This window comes from Excalfactoria chinensis, chromosome 7 (genome assembly GCF_039878825.1).
Source record: "Excalfactoria chinensis isolate bCotChi1 chromosome 7, bCotChi1.hap2, whole genome shotgun sequence".
Taxonomy (NCBI): domain Eukaryota; kingdom Metazoa; phylum Chordata; class Aves; order Galliformes; family Phasianidae; genus Excalfactoria; species Excalfactoria chinensis.
Window position 1 is genome coordinate 12,334,803 of NC_092831.1, and position 27,329 is coordinate 12,362,131.

The 27,329-nt window shown below is 38.3% G+C and overlaps 1 protein-coding gene across 1 annotated transcript; it reads right to left on the reverse strand.

Moving 5' to 3' along the window:
• Nucleotides 1-4,165: 4,165 nt before the first annotated feature.
• CYP27C1 (cytochrome P450 family 27 subfamily C member 1) lies at nt 4,166-20,417 on the reverse strand. Its single transcript, XM_072342195.1, has 9 exons — nt 20,113-20,417; nt 16,108-16,298; nt 15,094-15,293; nt 12,953-13,162; nt 11,007-11,170; nt 8,475-8,641; nt 7,623-7,701; nt 6,790-6,993; nt 4,166-6,469 (listed from the first exon to the last, which is right to left on the reverse strand). Exons 1-9 carry the CDS (start codon nt 20,413-20,415, stop codon nt 6,353-6,355), a joined length of 1,635 nt encoding a protein of 544 aa, XP_072198296.1. The 5' UTR covers nt 20,416-20,417; the 3' UTR covers nt 4,166-6,352.
• Nucleotides 20,418-27,329: the final 6,912 nt, after the last annotated feature.

The following is a 27,329-nucleotide window of genomic DNA, read 5'->3' on the forward strand; positions in this document are numbered from 1 at the left end:
CTGACTAGCAACCGACAATTGATTACTTCTTGCACAAATTTGGTGCAAAAGGTGTTATTTCACACTGCTTCATCTGAAACTGACTGGGGTTTGATAGAGTTATTATTATTATCAGACCTTTTAGCATCTGCAAATTTGAGCAATAACAAAGAAAATGCACCTATAAATGTCACAGTGAAGTACCGGTTTACTTTTCAGTAGTATCTCAGACCAAGCCACTCTAAGATATGTATTACTAATTCCCCACTTGACTTTCCTATTCTCTAATCATCTAGAGTTCATTCTTCCCTTCTCAAGGGGTATAAAGTCTTCATAGCATTTGGCTTTTTTTTTTTTTTTTTTTTTTTTTTTTTTTTTTTTTTTTTTTTTTTTGCAAATTCAGGTGGTTACCTGCCTGCACAAGGAGATAAGGATCTTCACAGTTTGAGCTACTGAGAATAAGAGAATCTTGTTCAAATGAAGATTTTTAATCTTCCCATTGTCTACACACACAACTGTGAACCAAGGCAAGCACTAATTCAGTTCAAAAACTAAGAGTTGATTACCGGTTGCTAAAAGGAACCTGATTGGTAATGTAAACATGGCTGAAACCTGAAAAGTCTGAAACGTGACTTAGGAATTTCCTTCAGGAAAGTACCTTTAAGTACTTGTTATCAGTTTCCCTTAAATCCAGGTCAAGGATTTCTCTTCTAGCATTCGTTTGCATCTCTAATGATCATTGTATGCATTCCACTTCGTGTATATCCCAGATTTTCCATGTTACAATTCTATTCTAAGACCAGACTAATGTAATTGTGGATGTGTCGGTGTTGATGTATTATACATTTTTTTATCAATAATACATTTATCATGCTAGTCAAGTCCCCTATCTACAGTTCTTTGACATTTCCCAGAAGCACTTCATGAATGACCTTTATATTTTGGAATGCTTTGTAATTTCATGAACATCAACATTTTCTATAGGGAAATACACCTCATGATGCTACTTTTAATACCAGCTGTAACAGTTGCTTGCTTTTATGTGACTTTTTTTTCCATGATCAGTATGAAATACTTTCATAAGAGCCTTACTTTATCTCACATGATACCTTTCCGAATCTGTATTTCAGCACGCACTTTAAACTGTTCAAATTTCCTTTAAATGCCAATATTCAGACAAACAATGAAGATAATGCATATCAAGTCAGTTTGATAAAGCCCTACATGAACACTTCTGGCTTATGACAATGCCATGTCTCTTATATTTTCAGGTTACTTAAATTGCTTTTTATTTGACAGGCTAAGAGGCTCTCCAGCCATTCTGTAGTCCAGCTGAGAAATACAGAAGCAATGCATTCTGAACAGGGTTGCTCATCCCTTTCGTCCACCGATTTATACAGAAGTTTTGCTTTTGGCTGATTTGAAATATTAAAATGATACAAGCAGGCTCTTTCCTGAAACTCCAATGCAGCAAATATTCTCTTGGAATTGTTTATCCCTCAGACACATCCAATACCCTTGATTCCAGCTTTCCTTTCATCTCAGCAGGGGGAGCTGCTTGAGTGAGTTTACACTTCAATTTAATTGTTTCCCAACTAGGTAAACACTTGGCAGCAAACAGCATGTTTCATGCATTGCCAAGATTGGTGCAACATCCTTTAAATGTTGTCAAAAGATCCACTGCTTACTACAATGCAGGACTGACATTCACAATGGAACCTGAAACAAGCAAAATACCCCTCTCAAATATTTTCTGCCCTCTTTACTCTTATCTCAGCTACAATGTAATCTCTTCAGAGCAGCATCTGTTTTTATTTCCAGTTTTGCATGATAACAGGTTAACTGCCAAAGCTTAATGATTAACAAACTACCTTAAAGTGAAACTTGAGCAGAAGGCATACAGGACTGCATAGGCTGGATTTTCTCTGAGGAGACCTACATAAAACTTCAAGCATACCATCCAACAAGCTATTTACAAAGTCCTATTTTAAGCAAGTATTCACAAAAACAAACACCATTTGAGCACATCTACACGCTTGCATATAGAATGGCCGAGAGTCCGTGAAATATTTAACAGAAGCCCTCTATCTTTAGGGAGCTGTAGCAAGTCCGTGGCTTCTAGCCATTTCTACTATTATTTTTCCTTAGGTACATAATCAGTCATTCGCTAAGGAATACTAGAAAAGCAGCACCATCTAGTGGTACTAAAAACCACACTAAAGGATTTTCAGAGCTTTCTTTGAGGAAAATGGCATAGACAATTAGTGAAACTCCCAGATTAAGTTCTTTTTAAGATAGTGGTATGACATACATGCGGGGTTTTGGTTTTTTTTCTTTGTTTTGTTTTTCAATTCAGAATGAACATGAACATGGGAAATAATCAGGCATCTGCAAGCTCTGTTAAAAATAATCCACTGAAAATATAAAGGTGCAACTGTGTGCACTAAGCACATGGAATATTGATTTTGTGTAACAGATATATTTATCTTTAATAATTATATGATAGCTTGTTGTTGTTTTGTTGTTGTTGTTTGTTTGTTTGTTTTTAGACATTATGAACAACTGAAAACATAACATGAGAAGGAAAAACTCCATTATAAAAAAAAAAACAACAAACAACATGGGATTTTTGTATTGGTGTAATTGCACACACATCAGATACCCACACTGCTCTCTTGCCTTATTCCATTTCTCTTTCTCCCTCATCCTATGAACAAAAAGTCCCTCACTCACCTCTACTGTTCCTTAACTTCAAACTCACACATGCTTCCACAGGTTATCTGTCTGGCAAAGCCCCAAAGCCTTCCCTTTGCACAGTTCTACTTCCATTACCCAATCATGTGCTCAGCAGCACAGCTCATCTACCTACTTCTCAACATCCCCCCATTGCCGACTTCTCTCAAGCTCATAGCTACCAGCCATGCTAGTCTCCATCTTCACAGCCACACCAGCACTGGGTACTTAAGGAACTTGTAAGTTTCACTCACCACTGACATAAAATTTTGCTGAGGTATGACTGCTTCACCACTGCACTCAGATTCCTTTCAGGCCTGTGTACCTGCAATAGAGGGAAAAAAATAGAGAACAGACTGACTGAATACAGGGATTTTACTTTTGAATGTATGGATTATCATTAAAAAATAAATAAATTAAAAAAAATAGAATAAAAAGAGTAATTATGTTGTTTTTTTTTTTAAAAAAAAAAAAAAAAAAAAAAAAGGAATTTCTACTCTCTAGATTACCCAAAGGAATGGTTTTATTAAGATACAATTAATTGCTAGCAGACATCCGTGGCTTCTCTATCTCCTACCAAATCCAATTGAAAAACGTGCAGTCAAGCTAGTACAGACTCATGCCCAAAGAAACAAGTTCTAATAAGCCTACAGTCACATAGCCTTCAGATGCACCAGCGCTGGATCTGCAAGTTTCTGTTCTGGTCTGCTTAAATTGCAGGTAGGCACAGTAAAATATATCATAGATGTGACCCTTACTCCACACATAGAAAATTTTTTTACTAACCTAATTTCCATAGAAGCCACAATACCTGTTCAACTCTAATTCCATAATTCTTGAACAAATAACCAAACTGTACAAAGCATTTCAGATGCAACCTCACCTATTTTTTTCCTAATCTCCACTGGGCATTTTCATCTGATACCTCGGAGGTCACATTTTTTCACCATTTCAACATACTTACAATTCATAGCCATGTCTACGCACTTCTTTTTCAACTGGGGATCTCCTCAGATAAATCTCTTTATTCCCAAAAAACACATTTTGCTATTGAATTCCATTCCATCTTTATTACTGCATTCTATGTTGTTCCCTACTATTCCATGTGTTCCCTACTATTTCTTCCTCCAATCTTTATATCATTTACACACTCCTTAGTATTAAGCACTCATCATTAATCAAAATATGACACCATGACCAGTCCACATCATTTATGTAATTTAGCCAGCAACTTTCCTTCACCATGGCAGTACTTTTAATATAACTCTCCTTCAACTGGGTCACTAGACACCTTTAATTCTCATATTAATCCCCCTCTGTTCTAGCTGAAAAAGTGATTTCTCATGCAATAGTGAACTTTCCAGTTCTACCTAGGAAGTTAAAAACTACGGGATACCAAAGAAAAACACAATTATAATTAGCAATGAAATAAGAACCAGAACTTACATATTCAGTATAAATACTTTATTATGTAAAAAAAGACAACTTACATGGATAGATGCTCTGTTAACACAAATTACAGGTTTTCGTGAAAATACTGCAATCCTTTAAAGATGAATTTAGATTGCCTCTTTCCTCTTTTACAGTAATGCATTAGTTAGGAACTGGTATCAAGCAGAAAATACTGCAACATAGCAATGGTTGGTGCTTCCAAAAATGCTATGACAATGCAAAACAACAACAACAAAAGACCCAATGAGGAATCGATATCTGGATTTAGGGTGCGGGGCTTTGGTCCTCAGCTCAACATGAAATGGCAGTTATGAAACAAATATTCAGCTGACCAACTACACAAATCTTTGCAGAAAACATCCCCTTTCAGATGCCAGTTGGCTCTGGTAAATACTCTCCATTCTACTTCATATTAGAAATAACAATGGAACAGAAAATAAAAGGAAATAATGTGAATTCCTGGAGGAAAAAAACAAACAACATCATCATAATGCCAGCTCATTAAAGAAAAAAAAACACTTCCAGAGATTACCTGCTAATCCTGCAGTACATGTATGCATGTATGTATTCAATGCAATACCAACATTTTAAAGTAATGTAAACGTATAAACTTCTCACAGATCAAATCGGTTTTGTCGACTATTATTATTTTAAAGGAATATTTTTCTTCTGTCAAGACCTTGAAAACGTACTACAAAAACTAATCAAAGCACTACAAAAAATAGGACTGTAATGGTTAGCTACATGAAATTTCATGTACACCATTTTAACTAAAGCATACGGTTTCGTTCATAACTTACCTTTGCCATTTTATAGTCAGGTGAGAAAAGAAAAATGTCATTTTAAATACTGAGCTGCACAGCTTTTATCTTGGCACATCTGGATATCTATGATTATCAGTATGTAAACTACCTCACAAACAACAGTCAAAGCCTGACATGTAAACAGTTAACTACACATTATCATATAGATAATATCATGTTAGGATAGGCAGGTCTGAGTGTTGTTCAAGGCACAACATGGTCCCAAGGTATAAGGTTTCTCTCAAAAAGAGAATGTAGGGCTAGTGTACAGAGACATGAAGATTTGTCTGAAGACTGAAGTCTTATGCAAGAGACTTGTCTGCAAGCTGTTACAAAAAAAATAAAGCAAAACCAAAAATATTTCTGTTGTCCACACTTCATATTGGACACCAGGAAAAAATAAGTAAAAGCCTTCGAATACCTCAGTAGTCACATTCGCATCCTATAGCACACAACTGTGTATCTGCCTGTGAGTTCAGCACACTACAATGGGAAGTTTTCAGTTCTTACGGTAGAAGAACTGTGAAGATATTTAATAGTAGTATTTTCATTACATGATAAAAATGTAACAGCTTCTTCACTTCTCTTATTTACAGTTGATTTTGGCATAATACTAGTTAGAACAGTGAAAGTGGCTTGTGCTATTCTGCTCAGTTTTTGCTTTGGTGATAAAACAATGTCTAGGTTCATAACTCTACAATGCATTGTTTAAACTACAATTTGTTTTTAAGGGAATTATATGGCAATGTTTTATGGACACTGTAATTCAGATAAATTGTAACTTGTTTTTGAATTTGGAGACTAAAACTGATGCAAATAGTATTTTTTTTCAATCTTTCGTATTCTTGTGCTAATATTTGAACGACATGTGGTGTAAATGCTTTTACAGATGAAAAAATTACCTAATTTTTAATGTTATGAAGAAATTTTTAAAGAACACACCTGGAGGATGAGAAACAAAAACACAAACTCCTAAACGCAGCTAATTTGCACATACCAGATAACAACTCTCTTGGTCTCCAATAGCTCACAAGAATAATTGACTTCTACTGTAAAATAGTGTAACAAAATCACTGAATGACAAAATGATGGCTGAGTTTTACTTCTTTTTTTTTTCCCCCAATGCACGTGCTGCTACAACTTGAAATACAAGCAGGAGAATCCCAGTGCATGAAGGAACTGCTTTAGCATGTATCTTCAAATGTGTAATTAGCAATTACAAGAGAGGTAACTTTTGTTATGTGCTGCTAGGTATAAGGCAGAACGTAATACTTGATCATATTGCGAAGGAACTACAAACCAGAGAACTTGTTATGATCAAATGTCCATCAGACACAAGCCTGTTCCCCTGAAAACCACACAAGTATTTCCAAAATATCTCAGTCTCACTTTCTGTCAGAAAATCTCACATTGATGGAGCCTCCAGGAGTCAGAAGTCCATGAGTTTTGGCATGAACTGGTTCAGTTTTGGGAGAAATTTTAATCTCAAAATTCTGAAGCAACTGTGAGGACAAATAAGACAAAAAAAATCTGCTTAAAGTAAGAAGCCTTCTGTGCTAAATCCATACATTTCCTTAATAACATTACATTTAGTTTCGCTTCATCTGTTCTGTAAAGAATTTTTCGTCTGCACTGTAGCTTAACTATTATGCTACGCTTCAAGCATGATCATTTGCAATCTCTTAAGCTTTTGAAGAATGAGAGTTAGACAACACTCCAAAGCAATATTTTTGTGTGCAATAACATACTGAGAAATGGTACATAGAAAAAAGAACCACAGCAATACATTTTTCATCCTGTAATGAGGTCACACATTTCTAACCTGAATCAGTGCAAGATGAATTTCCAGTTCTGCAACTCGTTTTCCAATACAACTTCGAATGCCATAACCGAAGGGGATGGAACCAAAATTGTCTACCCTGTCCAAATTATCTTTCCGCAGCCAGCGCTCGGGCCGGAACTCATTGGCCATTGGAAAATTCTCTTCGCTGTATGAAGTAGTGTAATGACAGAGCGCCAGCTGTGTCTGAAGAAGGAAACGTTGTTTGTATTTATCAAATCCAATATACATTACAAAAGAAAACATTTGTAACTTAAGTAAATTCAGGTCCCTCAACAGTGGAAATATGTAGGCAAAGAATTAGAAAACTGGCAAAAATAATGAAATGTTTTTTTTCTTTTAAATCAAATCTTAACATTTCAGAGAGGCATTACCAACTCTCTACCTGCAGAATATCAAGAACAAGTTAAAAATGAAATGATAAGTGGGTGAAGAACCAAGTCCGAAAAAAACAATGGCAACAAGACAGTCATAAAGTCATCTTTTTGTCAGATACACAAGCGTTGTTCTAACATGTTATCCTTAATGCTCTAGGTTGGTGATTTTAAATTAATAAAGTGCAAGTAACCATAGCAGATCACATCTCATATACCAAAATTAAACTGAGTTCACAGAATCATAGAATGGCCTGGATTGGAAATGACCTCAAAAATCATCCAGTTTAATCCCCCTGCTATGTGCAGGGTTGCCAGACACCAGACCAGGCTGCCCAGAGCCACATCCTTGAATGCATCCAGGGATGGGGCATCCACAACCTCTCTGGGCAACCTGTTCCAGTGCATTACTGGAGTTCTTTCCAGTGCAGCAGAACCTACCCCTTTAGGTATTAGGTATCCTCCAACAATCAAGTCTTTCTGGGTCACTCTTCCATTTCCTGGCAATACTGGATATAACCTAGAGACAAATATTTAAAAGAATTTCAAGTGCAGTAATTAATACAACTTTAAACATTTGGTTTCCAGTACAATATACATTCAGAGGACAAAGGTTCCTTGAACATACTGATAACCTTGGAGGTAAAAAGACCCTGAAGCATCTGTGAGAGTATCATTAATACCAGAGTAAATTTATTTACAAGCAACTGGAAGTTGAGCTGTTTTGTCTATATCTTTGTTACATATATGTACAAGTACACAATCAGTCATTCAAGCTGCAGATATTTTTAGCAATATAGAGAGATGAAAAATGTTTGTTGATGAATTCTTTAGAATCCTCTTACTCCTCTCACCTCACTATGAGCACTTGGCTTAAACACAAAAAAAAACCCCAAACAATTGTGTCACATGCTTTCAGTTTAAGTCAAGAAGCTTAAAAATGACTGTAGTGGCACTGCGAAGCACCACTCTGTAGTGTAGGGGGTTGAGGGGAGTAGGTTGTTACAGTCCTACATACCGAATAATAAAGTGCAAATCTCAAGTTTTCAATCATCTTAACAGACACGTCCAAAATATTCAATACTACTTTTACTACATTGAAAAAGTATTTAACAACTATACAAACTATCTTATCTTTTTGTTTGGGTATCCTTGGACACAATACTGCCACATTAACTAAAAGCAGAAGGAGCAAACAGCAGTGAATACTAACACAAATATTAACATGGACCCAGAATTCCTTACAGCCACATGAAATTATTTTTCTTAATTAATGGTTGCTAAAATGCTTACCTCAGAGTTTCCTTCAGCACAGCTCTAATCAAAGGCAATTTGGGCACATCATGAGCAACAGGAGCTTGGTCTTTCCCCAGTTTACTGATTATTTCCTCATAAACACGTTGTTGAACTTCAGGGTGCTTTGCCAACATATATATTGCCCAGGACAAAGTAAAAGAAGTCTAAGAAAGAAATCACTACCATCAAATCCAACAGGAGTAGGTTAAAACTTCAAGTCAAGAAAAGCAATGAGTTTTCAGCTGTGTGTTTCTTGTGTTTGCAGTTATAAAACAGACTGGCAACGACTAACATCTGGATTCCATGGGATGTTGTCAGACTTCACCACCCCCTCCTTCAGCCCTTTTGCACCTAAAAATCCTCCACATATAAAAACAATCCATGCTGATATTTCCCTGGTAAAGTGTTACATATCAACAGAAAAAACAAATGCAAACAAAACTACATAAACAATACTGAAACATCAACACACTCTACACAGCAACAGATCACATTAACTGTTTTCGGTGTTCCACATTTCCACTCAGCTAAAAAATTAATGGGAAACAGGGTAACAGAATACTGCTCAGAACACTACCAACCCATTGTAAGCACAGAATAATCTGTTCACACCATCCACAAAACACAACTGCTGTTACCACAGTAAACAATGTGATACCATGAGAAGTACCTTCTACACCTTGAAAATTCCCACCCGAAATTCTGGAAATGTTTTATTTTGGGCTTGCATTTAGAATGCACATTCATCATAAAGGGAACCTTTAACGTCCTAACTTTGAACCGGGATATAATGCTAAAAGAAATTCACAGACACTTTCTTTTTTTCTCCTTGTAATACTGAGTGATTTGATTGTCCTTTGCTAAAATACAACCCTACCCTATTCTTCTAAGAGCGCAGAGGAGCTGGCAATTCTGCCAACTGCGTGCAAAACTCCTGTGATGTAACACGTTTCTTCCCAGGTTCCCAGCTCCTTCATAACCTCTTAAAAATTCCAGGGACAGCCAAAACGCTCTGCAGCCAAAAGCAGCCTTACAATTTTGTTTGAAAGCTTTTATAATCTTCTAACCTTCCAGTTTCTATGACAAAAAGGAGAACTGAAATGACAGCAGAACATTGGGAGAAAAAAGTTCCCTTAATTTCTGCCTTGTACTTAGAAATGAGGAAATCACAAGTGTTGTCCTCTCACAGAATGATTGTTGCCAGCTGAGAAAACTGAGTTCAATGGAAAGAGAGACTCTCACTGGTGTGTATTTGAATGCTGTCTTTCTAATGTAATGAAAATTCTCTTCCACACTGGAAATGGAAAATTAAGAGTTTGAAAGATCAAAAAATGAGTAACTGTGTTTTACTTAAGAGCCAAACATCAAAAAGCCCTCTAAACTCATAAACCCTTGGGATATTTAACCAACAGATCCATCTTCAACATATAAATAAGCTTTACATATGCTCCTTATTTTGAAACTCAAAAGTAATACTATTGGGGTTTTGTTTTGTTTTCCTTAGAAACCTCATAAACTTTCTTAAACCAAAAAAATCTGCATTCAATTATAAAGCTTTTTCTTAAAAAAAAAAAAAAAAAAAAAAAGCCTTAAAAGATGCATTACATTTCTATTTAATCATTTTTACCTTAAGGCCATTAAACACAATCCTGCATAGTGCCCTATTAAATTCATTCTTTTTAATATGTTTACAGTATTTTATAGTAACACTATTCATTGATATTCTATATGACACTTTATACACTGTATATACAATACAGTACTTTTACCTTTATATTCTGATTGTCACACTGAAGTTAACACATTGATTTCCCATGACAGGGCAAAGAAAAAGGGAATACGCGTGCATGACCTTAAAGTTTCTTAGAATACTCAAGAGGACAAATGCATTGGTTAGTGTAGCTTAGCCCACTTAAATTGTTCTCACTGATGTAACATACCTGGTACTCCAGCCTCAGTAACACTGAGTCCCATCACCACAGCTCTTTGCCTCACACTGATTGAAATTTGCCAGCACAAATAGGGGAAAAGTGAACTCACAGCTTCCCTACATCAGTGCTGGCTTTATGGACTTCAGCAGAAATAAGGTGTCTGATCCAAAATGAATGTACCAGTTCTGTAACCCATAGGTGAAATTTTTTTTTTTACCAATTTCTACATGAGTTTACTGATCAATTTTTCACATTAACTTATGTCAGTCGTTAGTATTGTGGTCTACGTAAAAAAGCACAGATACCAATCTGAGATTCAAAGCACAAAATGAAAATGTATGAAATTCAAAGTGAATGTAGGGACAAATGCCATTTTGTCCATTTAATAAACAGTGGAACTGATGGGATCCTGTAAACCGCAACTAGAAAACAACGTTGTTGGCTTTGTTAGTTTTCTGTCATATAAAAGACATCATGACATGAATGCATCAGAAATTGCACCTTCCCATCCCACCCCACCCTCATACTCCCAAAGGTAGACGTGAAAGGTATTGATTAATAAAAACACTGTGCACAAGAGAAATGATAACAAGCTTACTGTGTCCACTCCTGCCAGGAGCATTTCAGTCATATTGGCATAAATCTCCTCCAAAGTAAGCTCCTTACTCACGAGGAGGTACGTAAGCAGCCCACCATTCACTTCTTCTCCTTGGTCCAGTTGAGACTGAATAGACTTCAGTTTATTGTCAACATGGATTTGACCTTTGGAATTCAAGAAAACTGTTAAGCTTCTGTTTTTATTTCTCCTCTGATTCAGATCAGTAAAGACAGTCATTGCTTTTGCTATACACTACATAGCCCCAAACAGATAAAATATTTTCATCTGTTTTCCAGGTGAAAAGATAAAAGAGCTGTTAGTGGTGCAGGTCTCCTTGGGTACTCATGGTGAGGAAAGCCTGAACCAATAGAAACAACTTAGATCACAGCATGAGAACACTGAGCGTGAGGAAAGGACACAAGAGGATGCAGATTCTGATGGATGGACACAAGAGGATGCAGAGACAAAGGAAGCTTGTGGTTGAGTTCTATGCCTACTTAAGTGGCTTGTTTTCTGATGACTACAAGAAGTGGCAAACCATGCAGAGCATGCTGCAGCTGTTTCATGATGTTGGTAGCAATTTGCAGTTCAAAACCACAGAACTGAATCACAATGAAGGCAAAGATGAGGGGCATCAATTTATAATAAAAATCAAAAAACTTCAGTGAATAGTAACTTCTGAATTAGACCCACATATACTTTAGTGACTACAAACAGCATCTTCAGTGAAGCAAGTGCTTCAGAGGTGAAAACTCCTTTGGAAGTTAAGCAAGCTCACAGCATGAGCTTACAGCAGGACAGGAACCAACATACTCCTATATGAAACTACACAAATACACACATCACAGTGATTTTTACTGTCCAATTCCCCTTTCACAAAGGAATTAAAGAAAGAAGCAGCATAACAAGTTTCATATGGAATAAATTCCTCAAGGAGAGTTTCATCCCTGCTCTCAGGATAAAGCAAAAATCTGATATTAGTTTTAACCAACAAAAAGGAGTCTGCTACAGAAAATGCACCTATGCATTAAAAACACTCCCTAATGCTTACTGCAGGTACTGCTCAATACATACAGGCAGATTAAAAATGAAGAAACTGAAGAATCTGCTCTCAAGGTAACCTACGAAGACATAGTGAGACAAATAGCATTGATAAAATAAATACAAAGATGCATGCAGCTTCTTAACATCAGAGACAGAAAAAGGGCTCAGGATTTTTAAATGCTGCAGAATAAGACAGTATATGACAAGGATAACTCACTTTTTCTTAGCTCAGATGACTGCAGCTTTATGAATCAAGTTGCAAAGAATGTTTAATTTGCAAACATACTGCAGTACAGCAGTATATTTCTATGCCAGCTTCTGTGCTTATGTATATGTATATACACACACTTCACAATGAATTTAATTAGTCTCTCTATTTTTACTTTCTAGCCCGTTTTAGCAGCCATCATTCAGAGTGCCTGAACGAGATCTTTCTGAAGTCAACAAAGCTAATTAGCTCTTTAAAACCTGAGTGGCTTAAGACAAAATATTTGCAGAGAACTCAGACCTTGAGTGAAGACTGAGTACTGAAACAGATGAAGACAAATAAAAGAAAATAACATTATAACACAGGGGTATATTTAAAGCACACTGGTAATGTTCTTTTTAAACAACACATTTTTCTTGAAAAATTGTCCTGTTTAATACAAAACCTACACATATTCTATCACAGACCCAAATAATATCAGGAATTTCTTGATATACAGCCTAAACATTTTGTTGAGTTTCTCCAGAGGTGTTACTCTAATAATTAATCAATATTTCAGATGGAGATTTGTTGTATTATCACGGCACTTCTTCTGCCTCCTTTAAATTGCAGAAGAGGAATGTAGTAAGTCCTGTTCAAACACACAAAGCACCTGCAGAAATACAGTGGGAATTTCTCTACTATTAAATCTTACTGAATTTGAAGAGTCCATCCCAGGATCTGCAGAATTCTCTCCAGGGTTTTGGAATAAATGGACGAAGCCATCTGGGAATAGCACCTGCATACATAGTGGTCTTAAACATACTGAACATCAACTCCAGAGCCTCGATATATTCAACAGTCTGTTGTGGGACGTTGTTTTCCAGGCAGCCCAACCTGCATTCATACAGAATAGTAGCCACACCTGCACATACGAGATCAAAGAATTTGCTATTCACTGCAGCTATAAGTAAATTAAAAAAAAAAAAAAAGTTAAAATATTAATTAAAAAAAAAAAAATCCCACCTAAATATTGACACAATAGCCACTGTCTTCCTGCAGTAACATTTAGCATGAGAAGATAGTCAGGAATTACAAGAGAAGCAGAGCAGCCCTCCAGCATATTTGCTGTTTTTCCCATTACACCACAAATTCTAAGCTCTCCTCTGAACACATAGAGAGATATAAGTCATATTTCTGGTAACTGGTGATAATGCAGGAGTTTCTAGTAGTGGCTATGCCTTTCATCATCCTGATAAGACAGTAGTAAATGGATAATTAGTACACATGAACAGATAATGAGCATATAGTTACACTACAGTGATTTCACTGCACTCCATATAAATATATTCCACTTGGCCTTGAAAAAGAGCAGCTGTCAGACAGCATTGCAAATGAAAATACTGATTCTTGTTCACAACTTACTATGATTTTTTCATGTGATTTTTTTGCTGTATTGTAGTCACTGCCATTAGAAATCTCTTTTTCACCCCCATCTTTCTTGTTAGTAATGGGCACAATAAATATGATGTTTAACCTCTGTCCTTCCCTCCATCAAAGACCCCACGAATCCTCAAGAATATACAGAGAGATACAAAAATTTTCAGCAATTTCCATTTAATTCTGCTGTGGGTTTTTGTTGTTGTTGTTTTGTTTGTTTTTTCTTCATATTTCTTCTTTTCTGGCCAAAATAATTGCTGGAATCTGGCTATTTTTACATACTCTTCCTTCCTTAACTTTCCTCCATCTGAGATATTTTCATATGTCTTTTATCTCTCCCAGGCATCTTTTAGCAACTGCCAGTTCATATGCATTCTTTTATTGTTTAGATAGTTTCTCTTTTTTTAGAAATCTGACATACTGGGTTCCCTGAACAACTGACAATGAATTCAGTCAAAAACGCAGCTGATATAAGAAATAAGCAAGTGCCAGGCACACTATAAATGAAAAGCTAAAAGAATGTGAGGAATTTAAAACTAACCTACAAGCTGAAGTGAATCTTTAAGTTCAGAGTTTAAAATTCCATAACATTTGTAACCCAGTTGAATGCCATTTTTGGATATTACTGCTGTAGAACAGATTTTATTTTTGCCAGACAGACAGTTATTTGATGCAGCATCTTGAGCAGTTTGAAAGTTCTTGCAAAACTCAAGTTATTCAGCTGCATGTCTGCAAAAAGTGCCTGTGTTTTTTAAAGGTATGACATATAATGAGATCGGATTGTATGAAGTCAGTTAAAGGAACGTGTGAAACCCATCTCACCATTAGATCTCTGAAAGAACACACAAAATCCCATACCAGCTTGGGCTGAAGTTCAATCTAGCACAGCAACATCTCTCTATTGCTTGCAAGTGCCGGGTTATTTTAAGGCAAGCATAACAATCTCACACTTGATGTGTTGTAGGCTGGGGAAAACAGTGCCATTTCTCCCAATATGCTATGAAAAGAATTTAGATAGATCACACCATGATTGCCTATCTGCCATTTGGCCAGTGGTGTATTAAACCGACATGTCTTGGAATACAAACTACTAGAAGGTTTACACTTGTATTCTTGAGAAGTAGATAGAAACAAGGAATACAGGAAAGCAGTCAGGGTTGATTGTATGTTTTGCTTATATACCAGCATTTTCACATGAAATGTTACTTAATACAAAGTATCTCTTTGGATTGTACAAAGCAATTCTATCAATATCCATTTCCTTAAGCTGGGAGAGCTGCATACAAACACAAAACATCACAGTCCCCATTTCAGATTAATCACAATAAGGTAACAGTAACATATGACAAAAATAGCTAAACATAACCATATATTATATTAATCTTTTCTTATGGGTGTTACATAGCCAAGACTTACCTTCCATTGAGTACTTGAAGAAAAGATTATTAACATTGGTCACTGTTTCCCCATCTTCCTCTTGACTTCTGAGGGTGTGGATTCTTTTAATTAAATCTGTGATAACTTCATTGACTCCTCCAGAATAAACCGCCACATCTTTGGGTTTCAGAATTTTTTGCCTCAGTACACTTCTCATTTTTAGCCACTGTTCCCCCTCTCTAGAAAAATAAAATAAAAATCATTAATAACGTCTATACAAAATTATTCTTAACATCTGTTAGCTCAGTAAAAGCTCTTCCATGATCATCATTTATGTTTTTGAGTTGAAAAGTCAAGTAGTGAAAAGAAAGCAATGGAGGTACGACATATTCAGTATTTTGTGCCTGCACTTTTATTTTATACTTACTGAGTATTTGCAAACTCTCCTTTAGCTGAGGTGTGTATTGAAACCTTCCTGAATTCTGAACTGTGACATCTGCATGCTGGATATAAGCATAGTGACTGGGTGCAGTGATTGCAGGGACATCTTTCAATTCCTCCTCAAGACAAGCAATTGTCTTTAATGAGTTTATTCTGAATTGTGGTGTGTTCCCAAGAATCTGAGAAATGCTGCTGTAAAGTACAGAAGCTCACTGGCCAGCCGCAAAATTGAATCTCCTTAGTGTCTCTTGAGAGATACTTTCCGAATATCTCTCAATTTAAGCTCTTCTTACACAGAATATCAAGGAACTGCTGGCTTGACTCTTCAGTCCAATATATATTGCCTTTTGCCACCATGGAAGCAATAGACTGGCTTGGAAAAACACATTTCCTTTAAATAAACAAGCTATGTCAGTGCTGACTGTGGGCAACTCCCAGTGGCAACTAACCACACACTCATACATGCACTGTCAGTTTATGCAATCTTCCCCCTGCTAACCACATGGATATCTATAGAAAAGCCTGGATTCTCAAATGACCTGCACAGTCCTTCAGAAGAATGATTAAAATCTTACAACAAAACTTAAAAAGTGAAGGCATGACAGGACTTACGCTGAAATTAGTCCTGTAGCTCTTCCTCGTAAGTCTCTGTATTCCTGCCACGATTCCATGTTAGCTCTCTGTGGTGCTCTACCTTCTGACCGGAGCACTTGAGCAACCATATCTCGATCTGCAATGGATACAACAAACTGGGGACCAAAGTGAGACTTGAAGATCTTTCCATATTCCTGAGTGTGTTTTTGCTACAACGTCACCAACAAAGAGAAACAGAAGTAAAATATTACTTAGGAAACTGGGAAGGAAGCTGACATTTTGTCACAAAGTGAGTCAACTTATCACACCTAGAATTTGACTCCTAGATTTTTTGGTCACGGAATGATTTGAAATAGCACAAGAAAGCATCAAAGTATTACTGGGAAAAACCCATTCGGAAAATACAGGGGCCACACTGACTGAAAATACAGCTCTAAGGCGCAAAACCATTGGTGAGATAAACTATTGAAAAGATGGAAGTCCATGGGGCATTTAAAAACACGTGTATCTTCAGATCAAATACATTAGAATATTGGGAGGGGAATGAAAAAAACAGGGCAGTATGTGAATTTGAAGGTATGAGAGATACCCTAATTCACTTTTAATGCCTTTAACGTACATATTGTAGCAGTTTACAAATAAACGCTTATGGTTTCTCCCATCTAACCTAGGATAGTGACAGTGTAACAGCCTAATAAAAAAACCCTTTGCTTTGGGGTACAGTAATGAGAAGCAAATTCATGACATGGATTAATTCTGAAAAAGGAAGAAAAAGTTGAAGCATTATTCCAGCAGGGATGTTTGTTTAGTGGTTGATCCATGAGTTGTGTGATTCAAGCTGGAGGCGAGCAACAGGCCATTAAACATAAAGTGATGCATCACTGTCTGAGGAAATGTACTGATTATTTTCAACAAATTTAATTCCGATGTTGTGAAATGAAACACAACTCCCGGGAACTCATTTGGAACAGAGGTTCAGCATCATCCTAGGGGGAAAAATAAGTCTGCAAAGGAACAGTCACAACCATATGAGGACTTAAATTTAAGACTGGTTAAGGTGTTAAAGGTCTTAAACAATTAAGCCAGTGAAAGTCCAGCACTGACCAAGATTAATTTATGAGATGTTTTTATCAGTATTGCTCAGAGAGATGCAATGTTCAGTTGCCACAAGTAAATTTAAGACACATGAATCATTTTTTACCATATGATACTGAGTGCCTATAAAAATGTAGTTCTTTCTGCCTGCTTTCCAAACAAAACAAGAGTTGCACAACCGTGGTCTCTGCCAGTCTCTGCTTAACTACTTTTGAAACACATTGGCCAATTTCAGTCAAGTTTAAACAGGCAGTTAAATCTCCTACAACCATATTTTTCCCGTCTTCAGCAGCATCTTGATTCAAACTAGACACATACATTTGTCACCCTGACAAAGGAAGTGCTGCAGTAGGAACTCGACCATGACCACTCCTGCTTGGTCTCCTGTTAACCAAACATGCATGCAGACCAATGTACAACTACCAAACACTCCCAAAATCCAAAGCAGTTCTTGCCCCAGAGGAATTTCAAGGGATATTGAAGCTGAGCAGGGAGAGAACTGAGAGCACGAGTCTTTAAGGTAGGCATGTTGTGGCACAAACGGTGCCAAGAAAAGGCAGTGGCTTGAGGGGGATATGGGGGGGATAGCAATCTCAGAATGCCAAGCTCATCAAATTTTGTAATAGAGTTGTCTGTTTTTTCCACTGATGGTGAGGATGACACAGGAGGATGAACTTGAACAGAAAACAGATTGACCATTCAATCAAATAAATGGCATATCAGTTCTCAAACAGAAATGGACAAGGACAAGGTGTTTGGCCTTCTCTCGCTTTCAGCAGAATGGTGCTCAGTGTTAACCTGATGTTTAAAGAAATGTCTGGAATTTCTCTTCCATATTTTCTATCACAACACAGGTTTTCTTTCCCTCATTCCAGACCTTAGAAATATTACAGTGTAATGTCTCGCATACCACTCTCACACCATATGTTCTTTCACGTCATAAATTCTGTTAGCATCCAAAACCTTTCCCCTCTCCTTTATTTCCTTTATACTCTAATAGTACTGATGAGACACAAGATCCGATCCTGTCAAATTAGGAATACATTCCCTTTATCATAATTGCTGTAAGCATTGCTGCTTTGGCCAGGACTAACTGGAATCATGTTACAGAGAACAGAACCTCCTTTGTGAAGAGCCCAGCTTTCCCCACCCCTCCTGCATATAGCCTATGAGCATTGCTGCACACCAAAGGACACTGCTTAAGTAGCTCTGCTGGTTACCAAAGGGTTTCAAATTAATTCATTCCTGATGTTCACTGTATTGTTAAATTTAACAGACTGTTATTAAGCCGGCTAATGCCTGCTTGCATGCAGCATGTATGCAAATAGGCCATCCGTGATTTGCAAAGTGACTTTTGAGACTATGTAGAATTAAAACCAGCATCGCTTTACACCTCCTCCTCATCCTTCCTCCCACTTTGCCCTCTATGAATAAGATTCGGTGAAGAAGTTTTCTGTATCAGAGCATACACTATTCACCTATTTTTATACCCATTCCAATCCTTTGATGCTTCTCAGTGTTTCGACTTTCATATTTACAACAACGAAATCTTGAATTCAACATGCAAGCTATTTTTGTGTGTGTGTGTGTGTTACAGCATACAGAGAGTGCCTCACAAACTGGGCACTACCACAGCAGCAGTGAAAATAAGAAACGCAGTATAACAAAACACCTTTAGCAAATCAAGTTTCATCTGCACGTAGCTGTTATTAATTAAGCAGTCAATTCACAAACAGCGTTCTAGCTCAGATCACAGGACAGACTGACAGCTCTTTTTTAGGGATCCAAGCGATAAACGCAACCAAGTCAAAACTAAGGAACACGTTTGACTTTTTGTCCCCCGACCTCCTTTATTTCCATCTCCTTTGAAGATCCTAGTTTCCAGATTATTCAAGCTCTACTCCTGCCGGTCTCCAAAGCCGGACTAAGGGCACTCTCCCACCCAGCCCACTCTGCCCCATCACGAAGGGTGGCTCTGAGGTGCCAAACCAAGAGGTCACCCCTCCTCCCCCAACCTCCCACCCCCACTCCAGGTGACAGCGGCCCCGCTCTGATGAAGGACCCGGGGCTCTCTCGGTCTCTCTCTCCCCCCCAACCCTCCGGCAGCTCCCGCCGCCATCACGCCCCGCTTCCCGCCCGCGAGCGCCGCTGGGGCCGCCAGAGGAGGGGGGGTGCGGGCAGGGCTCGGGCAGAGCGAGCCGCGACCGTTGGTCCCCCCTCTACGGCCCCTCCAGGGGAAGGTTTGAACCGCCCGCCTCCCGCTGAGGGGAGGGCCCTGCGGGCGGCCCCTCCGCAGCTGCTGGGGGCCAGGCGCATCCACCGCCCCCTCAGGGGACCTGTATAGCCGAAGTATATTTACATAAGGAGAGGCCAGGGTAGAAGAGAGGGGCGGAGAGGAAAAATGGTTTCTGGGCACAGCAGGGTGATTCCGGGATGAGGTGAAGGATGGGCAGAAGCCCCTGCAGGCTGAGGTACCTCGGCCGCGGCACGGCCTCACCTCCAGGCTGGAGGAAAAGCCTCGTTTCCCAGCTCCGCCGCCAAAAGTGCGGGGGAAACACAAGCCTTTGAGGCAGCCCAGCTCAAGAGGCGTTTCCTTTTTCCCTTAGGAGAGTGGCACACACCTAAAAGCCCCCAAAAAGCGTAAACGTGCGAAATGGGAGAGTTGAAAGCCTGGGTGTGCCGGAGAAGCGGTCGCCCCACATGTACAAGGGGAACTCCCGAAGGCGATGCCCGCACAACCCGAAACAAAAGTGCTAAACCTCCGAGAGCTGAGGGACACGGAAACTGAACGGGGACCTCCTTCGCCTCGGCTCTTTCATAACAGCAGGAACGCGGCGCGGCGATGCGGTAACGCGGCGATTAGGCAACGTTTTGTGAGGGGAAAGAAAGGTTCGGTAATAAAGCCCGAAAGAACCAACTAAACCGTACCTGGATCTCATGAATGCGGCCGAAGCCGTCCTTCCAGAAGAACTCATAGAGATTGTAGAGGGTGTTGGGGCCGGGCATTTCGTGCAAACTCTTCACCCTGCCCAGATGCGGGGAGGGCTCCAGCAGCTCCCCCGGCCGCGCCGCTTTGTTCCCCGCGCCGCTCCGCACCTCCAGAGACTGACTGCCCGACAGCCCGGCCGCCTGGTGAAACCTGCTGACAAAAAGCGCGTGCTGGAAGTAAGTCCTCTCGGATTCAAGTGTCTGCTTGCATTTCGTGGTCAGAACTCTGGTGAGGAAAGACATGTCTTTATTTCAGGAAAGTCCTCTTTTTTTCTCTCTCTCCCTCTTTATTTATTTATTTTTTTCCTTATATTTCTTTTTCCCTCGCAGCTGCTTTTTATTTGGTTGCTCTTTCTTCGCTGCCTGCTTTAACTTGTACAAGCAGCACTACTCCAAACTCTTACTGCATGAGCATCAGTTTACACAGACCATTATTTAACGCTCCCTCCCCTAGGGCTGGAAAAGGGGGGTGGGTCTGGGATGAGACTTGAATAGAACGAACCTATTATTTCGTATAATTCAAATCAGATAACTTTGCCCATTAAGCATGCAGTCAAAGTTTACTTTTTCCCTCTTTCCCCAATTGCCTTGGCAAAATCTCACATGCAGATTATCCCAACTTTCTCCTTCATTAAGAAGGTGAGTTTGGGGCCTTTTTACCTTCTCCCCCCTCCCATATGTTAAAAAACATTATTTTCTTTGAGAAGTTCTCTTAGTACCATTTTTCATCCAAGAACATATATATGGAAACATTCCTACATCCACAGAAAACAGCAATGGTTTTCCACAGTAACACTACAAACTTATATTCCTGTAAGTTACAATATCCAGGGATGTTATTTGTGTTACAGAGGGGTAAGTTTGTGAAACGATGTACTTTATGTCAACTTCAGGAGAAAATATCCAGTACCTTTCAACCACGCACGACCTTCACTCAGCTTCTGCTTGATTCAGCTGTACAGGTTTATAATCACACACAGAACTTGAGCTTCAACCTGTAGATCAGCTTGTTTTGCACAGTTTTGAACCCCTTTGTTCTACCTTCACACCCATTTCTATATTCTTACGGAAGTACTAGTGATATTCTGTACATACTTCATTAGCTTCAGAAAAGGTGCACAAGAGATCCAGCTCAGTTACACATGGATCAGAAGCTCTGGCAAAACCAGAAGACAGAGGAAATTTTAAGGCAAGATCCACATTTCTATAACTTACTTTACCAGCAATTTAGTCATGACTAAGTTTAGTGAGCTTTAAAGTTATTTGTCTTTGTTTTCCTTATATCCTCTATGTTTTTTGTACGTTTATATTTGGGCACACAAATTAAGATTTGTGTACATGCTTGATTTTATCACTGAAAAGAAAGCCCACCTCCCATTAGACATTTGTCTTTGTAAGCACAGCATTAAGAGTTCCAGGAACAAAATGCACAGGATAAAGAGCCTCTATAAAGTACACACTTGTTTAAGCTAAATTAGTGTCTCTAAAAATAGGCTTCTATATATTTAAAAAGGTCCAGAGAAAAGCAACATAAAAAATTAGAAGCTTTTAAAAATGATAAATAGATGTGGTTGGGAGAGTTATTTCATGTGGTAAAGATGACTGCCAGAAGCATGACACAGATGTATACATCTTTTGTTAAGATGCATATCAGAAGAAGAAGAAATAATAGGCTTAGTTTGCAGCTACAAATGTCCTGGGTAGATTTTCAGATAGCAATGCTACCTCAGATATCTCTGGGTTCTCTCACACATTTCAGACTGCCAAGCTACCTCACGAGGTTATGTAATTGCTCCCACTAACTTTGGAAGAGAAGATTTGATACACATCTGTTGGGCACAGACTGGGTGTTTCACATTCTAGATTACCTTTGGAGTTTCCCAACTGTCTATGTTTATACCTGGCGTAGCTATGCTATTTCTTTAACATTTGCTTGAAGATGGTTTGGGAGACACAGTTACTTAGGAAATAAATGGTTCTGGGGGAAAAAATAAAAATAATAAAAAAAATCACTAAAAAAATCAGGTAGATGTGATGATAAACTCGTAATGACTTTCACAAGTGAAAGCTAATTCCATGTCTTGCTTAGAGACAGCGAAAGAGAGAAAAAACAAAACAGAACAGGGAGTACCTCTTAAAGCAAACAGTAGATGCACTAAGAGATACCTGTAGCGGGTTTTAAAAAGAACAGGAAGATGGATAGTAGTCCTAAAGAATGGAGAGGACAGTCCACATCATCTAGATGACATTTGCCATGTTCTAAGAAGAATACCCAAGATATTTAAAGCTACTGAATAACCAGTGATGTCCCTAGATTGTAAATCAACAAATAACATGAAAACAGCATGAATTCACTCTGCCAGGAACACCGGTATAACTCCATAGCTACACATAATGAAGGTTACATTAGAATTTTAAAAATAAATGAGGATCAGTACTAGAAACTTGAATTTTAAGTTTATGCAGTAGCACTCCAGCTTCAAGAACTGATTTCAAGTTCTAATCTCTAGATTGATGGAGATAACCTACGCTCCTCCTGAAACTGCTTCTCACATCTATTAATATGGTATTTCCTACCAGCCTCACGCCATCATGAAAAGCAACTGCTTCTATTCATATGCTAGTAAGAAACTCAGATATAGTGTACACTGTAGGCCTTCAGTCTTGCAGCTGGCACTAGCTTTCTCTGCTTGTACATTTTTGTAGTTAATTCCATATTTGGGCATTTGGTTCCCTCCCCCCTACCCTTCACTTCACAATGAATTACCTCTTCTCCACAAAATTAATTGTAAGAGAGTTTTTGTAACCAGCCTGCTTGAAAAAGAGTTTCAGGAGTTTTGTCCTCCGAGTACTTCATCAGAACAGTACCTATTTTTTCTCAGAGGAATTTCTAGAGGTGGCAATAGTCCCAGCATAGGAACAATGTAATGTCTTGTATTTTTAATGATTAGGAGTTACCATTAACGTTTTAACCCATTTCTCTCCAGATAAAAATACTGAAGAATTTGCTTAGAGGCAACAGTTGAGCATAATACAAATTAATGGAGAAAGTACAAAATAGCAATGATGACTAAAATTGTCAACTTTCTTGGTAACAGAAGAGGAATTTAAAGGAGAATTAACAATGCAGTGCCACATATCTGTAAAATGGGCTTTCAGGCACGTGAGTTGACTGACAACCACAGTAATATAATTTTTACTCGGTGCACAAGGTAGCCAGTAGCTCTAAAGTCTTGTGACAGCAAAAACCTACTACCAGTAAGCCTAAGAGGTCTGCACACTGTAGCTTGTAATAACAAATAACAGAAGGGTCACAAAGTAATCTATCAAAAAACCCCAGTCATAATATCATCTTATAAATATGTTTGGAACGTGATAGATATTTGTAGGAGGTTTGTTAGATGGAGTAGAAATGAAGAGTTGCTAGTAAATCCAAGTTCAGATAGACTTTTATAATAATGCTATTATACAAAAACACTACATAGTAATCATAGAATATCCTGAGTCCAAAGAGTCCCATAAGGATCACTGATTCCAACTCCTGGCTCCACAGGACCACCCAAAAATCAGACCACATGTCTGACAGCATTGTTGGGATGCTTCTTGAACTCCAGTAAGCTTGGTGCAGTGACCACTTCTGTGTCTGACCATGCTGTCAGTGAAGAACCTTCTCCTGATATCCAACCTGAACCTCCCCTGGTCATCAATAATTATCGATAATGCTATGGTATATGGTACATAATTACTATGGTAATCTATCAATATGGATACAGTTTAGTTTTCCTAGCTAAACTATTGAAAAATAATACTTGGAATTTTAATAGCCAAATTATTCCATGGTTAAACAGTGAAAACCAGGAATGGAATACTTATGAATGTGAGTGATTGTGTGGGCTACCACAGCACTGAATGTGTAATTACGCTATTTTCTTCTCTTTGCTGTGCCAGATAATAATTTGAAAGTCAAACAGAACCACACAATAAGAGTTATTAATGCATGCATCACTGTTTGCTGCTTTACCACCATACTTTGCATCCTTACTACAGCAGAATCCAAGATGGAGATCAGAATGACCAACTACAGCATGTTAAATAATCAACATAAGCAGTAAAACCCAGAGTTATGCTCCAAGAGACAGACAAAGCTGCAATAAGTCTCCTAGAGCAGACTAGAAAAAGATAAAGGAAGAGTGTAAAAATGAAACTTACCTACATTTGGGAGAACAGCAGCACATTTCACATGATCTAGGGTAAAAGCTAGGCTTGTGGAAGGATGTGCATTGTCTGGTCCCCTTTTCCTTAGAAATACAGTCACGTTTGTTTCCAGTGGTGTCAGAGAAACAAGGAATTCCCACAAAAAATGGTGAATGTAGCTGCAGTAACATAAAACTTGTTCGTTCCAATCCGCGTAAGCCCACTGAACCGTAAAGGAGAAGTTATGCTGTCAGCTCTAGCCAACCAAAACACATTTATGTGACTTGGAAGATAAACATTTTCTCCTACTCTACAATCTCCCAGCACATGAATTCATCAGACTCAACAGAAACCTGAATATACAGTTCTTCAGATTTAAGTGATGACTTTTGTGCTAGTCTGTCAGTCTGCTGATTTTGAAAAGTTGTTTTATGTAACTAGTCAGTTTGGACATCTTTTATTTCAAACCAGTTGGAGCACATGCCTCTTCCACAGTAAAAGTGCTTCGATTTTAGTTAACTTTCAGTATGTAATGGTATCACAGTATAAACTAAACCTATTGACAATTTAAGATTGTGTATTATTATTGGAGGACAGCTTGCCTGGAAATCCGCAGTCACACTGTTCTCTCAGTCTAGACCCCCTAGTGGGGTCATATTTAACTGTACTTTGTTACCTTCACTAAGTTATTTCTAAATCCAATTTAAACTTGCCTTCCTCTTTGCATGAACTCTGACAAAGTTCATCTGAAGCTTTCTTTGTGTCCTAATAGCTTTGCTATTCGGACAATGGTTACATTATCATCTTAGCAGGAATTCTGTTTTCTCAGAATTATTTTCATTTTTCAATAGCCTTGGCTATGTCTGGCTTGTAATTATTTGCACAGTATCATAAATGTTGTACTACATATAAAACATTCCAGTGTTCAAATACCTAATGCATCTAAATGCATCTATGGAAGCAAAAGGGATTTAACTTGGCCCAAGTAACACCTTCGACTAACACAATAAAGAGAGGATCTTCAGAAATGTCAAAAGGAAGAATAGCTGAAGCACTGAAATGTCAGAAATTTCAGCAAAAAAATTTCAGTGCAAACTGAAACATCTTTTCACAGACAAAGCCATGCCAGTAGTCACGGTTTTTGCTCCTTCTGACTGCTCTTAAATGCATATTTTGAAAGACCTTTTCAAGTTGTGAAATCATTTATTTGGAATTCTAAATTCTTTCCAAATTCCCATTATTTTTTTCCTGAGAAAAGGACAAATTTGAACTTCACAAAGCACGACAATGGAGCTTATAGGTAATTTACTCATGAAGCAGCTTTTAGTTTAAGAGACAAATGAAAACCACTTCTCTGTCTTTGGTTTATCTACCATATGGTAACTTAAAATCTCAATCAAATTTGGATAAAAGAGCACACAGATCCAAGCAATCTAACCTGCCCCAGCGTCTGACAGCACTGTGTATTATTTACTATTTAATGCTTAAATAAAAAAACATAAATCAACTGCAATAAATGATTCAGCTCTACTTGTAGATTTCTTGTAGCAGGTATAGATCCTTATCCTGTCTAATAGTGTTCCCATTTTTAAGTTCCTCAATGGGTTGTAAAAAGGTACCGCTAAAAACTGTGAGCATCACGAGGGCACAGGAAACCACAGAGAAATAGAAACTGCATCTATTTCAGTACTTTGCAGAGCTGAAATGCTGTTGGAAAGTGTAACACCAATGTCACTGTGCCCTTATAGTCTTGTAAGTCATTTTAATGAACAGCAGTACTCTTCAAGCATTAATCCTTTCACAGACACTTGCTGACTTGCCATGGGGATGAACTCAAACATGAATTTCAGTACTGCAGACTGTCAAAACCACAAAGACAATAAATAACAATTCCATGAAGAAATTAGAAAGTGCAAGTTTTTTCAGTACGGAATTCAGCCCAGCTAAGGAGGTGACCAGGAACAGAGTATCTTGAATTACGTCCAAAGAAATTGCACATCTATTCACTGACTTCCAAGAAGTAACATACTTACCCTAAAGTTCACCTGCTTCTGCCACCGCTCAGTCTGGAAACAGTTTTGCTATACAAATTCATGTTATTTTTGCCTCCCACTTAAGGAGAATTCAGGATATCATCAAGCTATATCATTTTCAGGTGTCAATGGTTTATCAGGATCCATGAACTGCATTGTACTTTGTTGGTTGCTGCTAAACAATGCAGTGTTACACCAGAATACTCCTACGGGGATATAGACAGCATCTTGGAAGGGTACGTACTCAGAAGTGTAATGGCAGAAAAAAAGGGTTCCTTCACATGCTTCCTCAAGACAAGCTCAAAGGTCTCAGATATGTTGTTTCTACAGTTTGTGTAACACGCAATCTCACAGTCCATCTGCACAATAAAAGCACTGGCCAGCAAGCATCTGATAAAGAATGTGAGTGCCTGACTACAGCTTTAGAGAGCAAGGGCCCAGATTCTTGGGATTCAGGCCACAAGGCAGTGTGAGCCCACCACACATACTGTGCAGTTAATGTGACACATCGTGCTTGCAGCCTCCCATACTGCTTCAAATACATACCCGTGTGACAAAATTCAGTGCTGAGTTCTGTAGCTGAAGAAGAGAGCTTCATTTCCTACAAAACTGGCATTGCAGACTAATTCTGGATCAGCATGTTGTGCCCATTGCATTTGGAGTCATGCCTTAGAGAATTGCTAACACATGCAGTTAGTGAGGAACAGGTAGTTTTTTCTTAGCAATAGATTCCTGTCTGGAAAGCAGAATTGAGTGAGTATATTACAGTGTAGATACAAGACAGCAACTGTTCTATACTGAGTAACTGCACATCTGTTTGCCGCTTGCAGCCACAATCATCTGTATGAAGTAACTACTGCAGTAATTCTATCAAATTACTGATCTGAACTGAACACCAACACGCCATTACTGGAACATGGATTCTACATC

Bases quoted from the DNA above. Each gene is read 5' to 3' on its own strand.
- CYP27C1 (XM_072342195.1), bottom strand. From the start codon at position 20,415: ATGTCTTTCCTCACCAGAGTTCTGACCACGAAATGCAAGCAGACACTT. The intron at 15,294-16,107 runs GTAAGTCCTGTC...TTATTTTTCTAG, and splicing joins GCTACAGGACTAATTTCAGC to AGAGGGGGAACAGTGGCTAA. The intron at 11,171-12,952 runs GTAAGATTTAAT...TGAATTCCAAAG, and splicing joins GGATGGACTCTTCAAATTCA to GTCAAATCCATGTTGACAAT.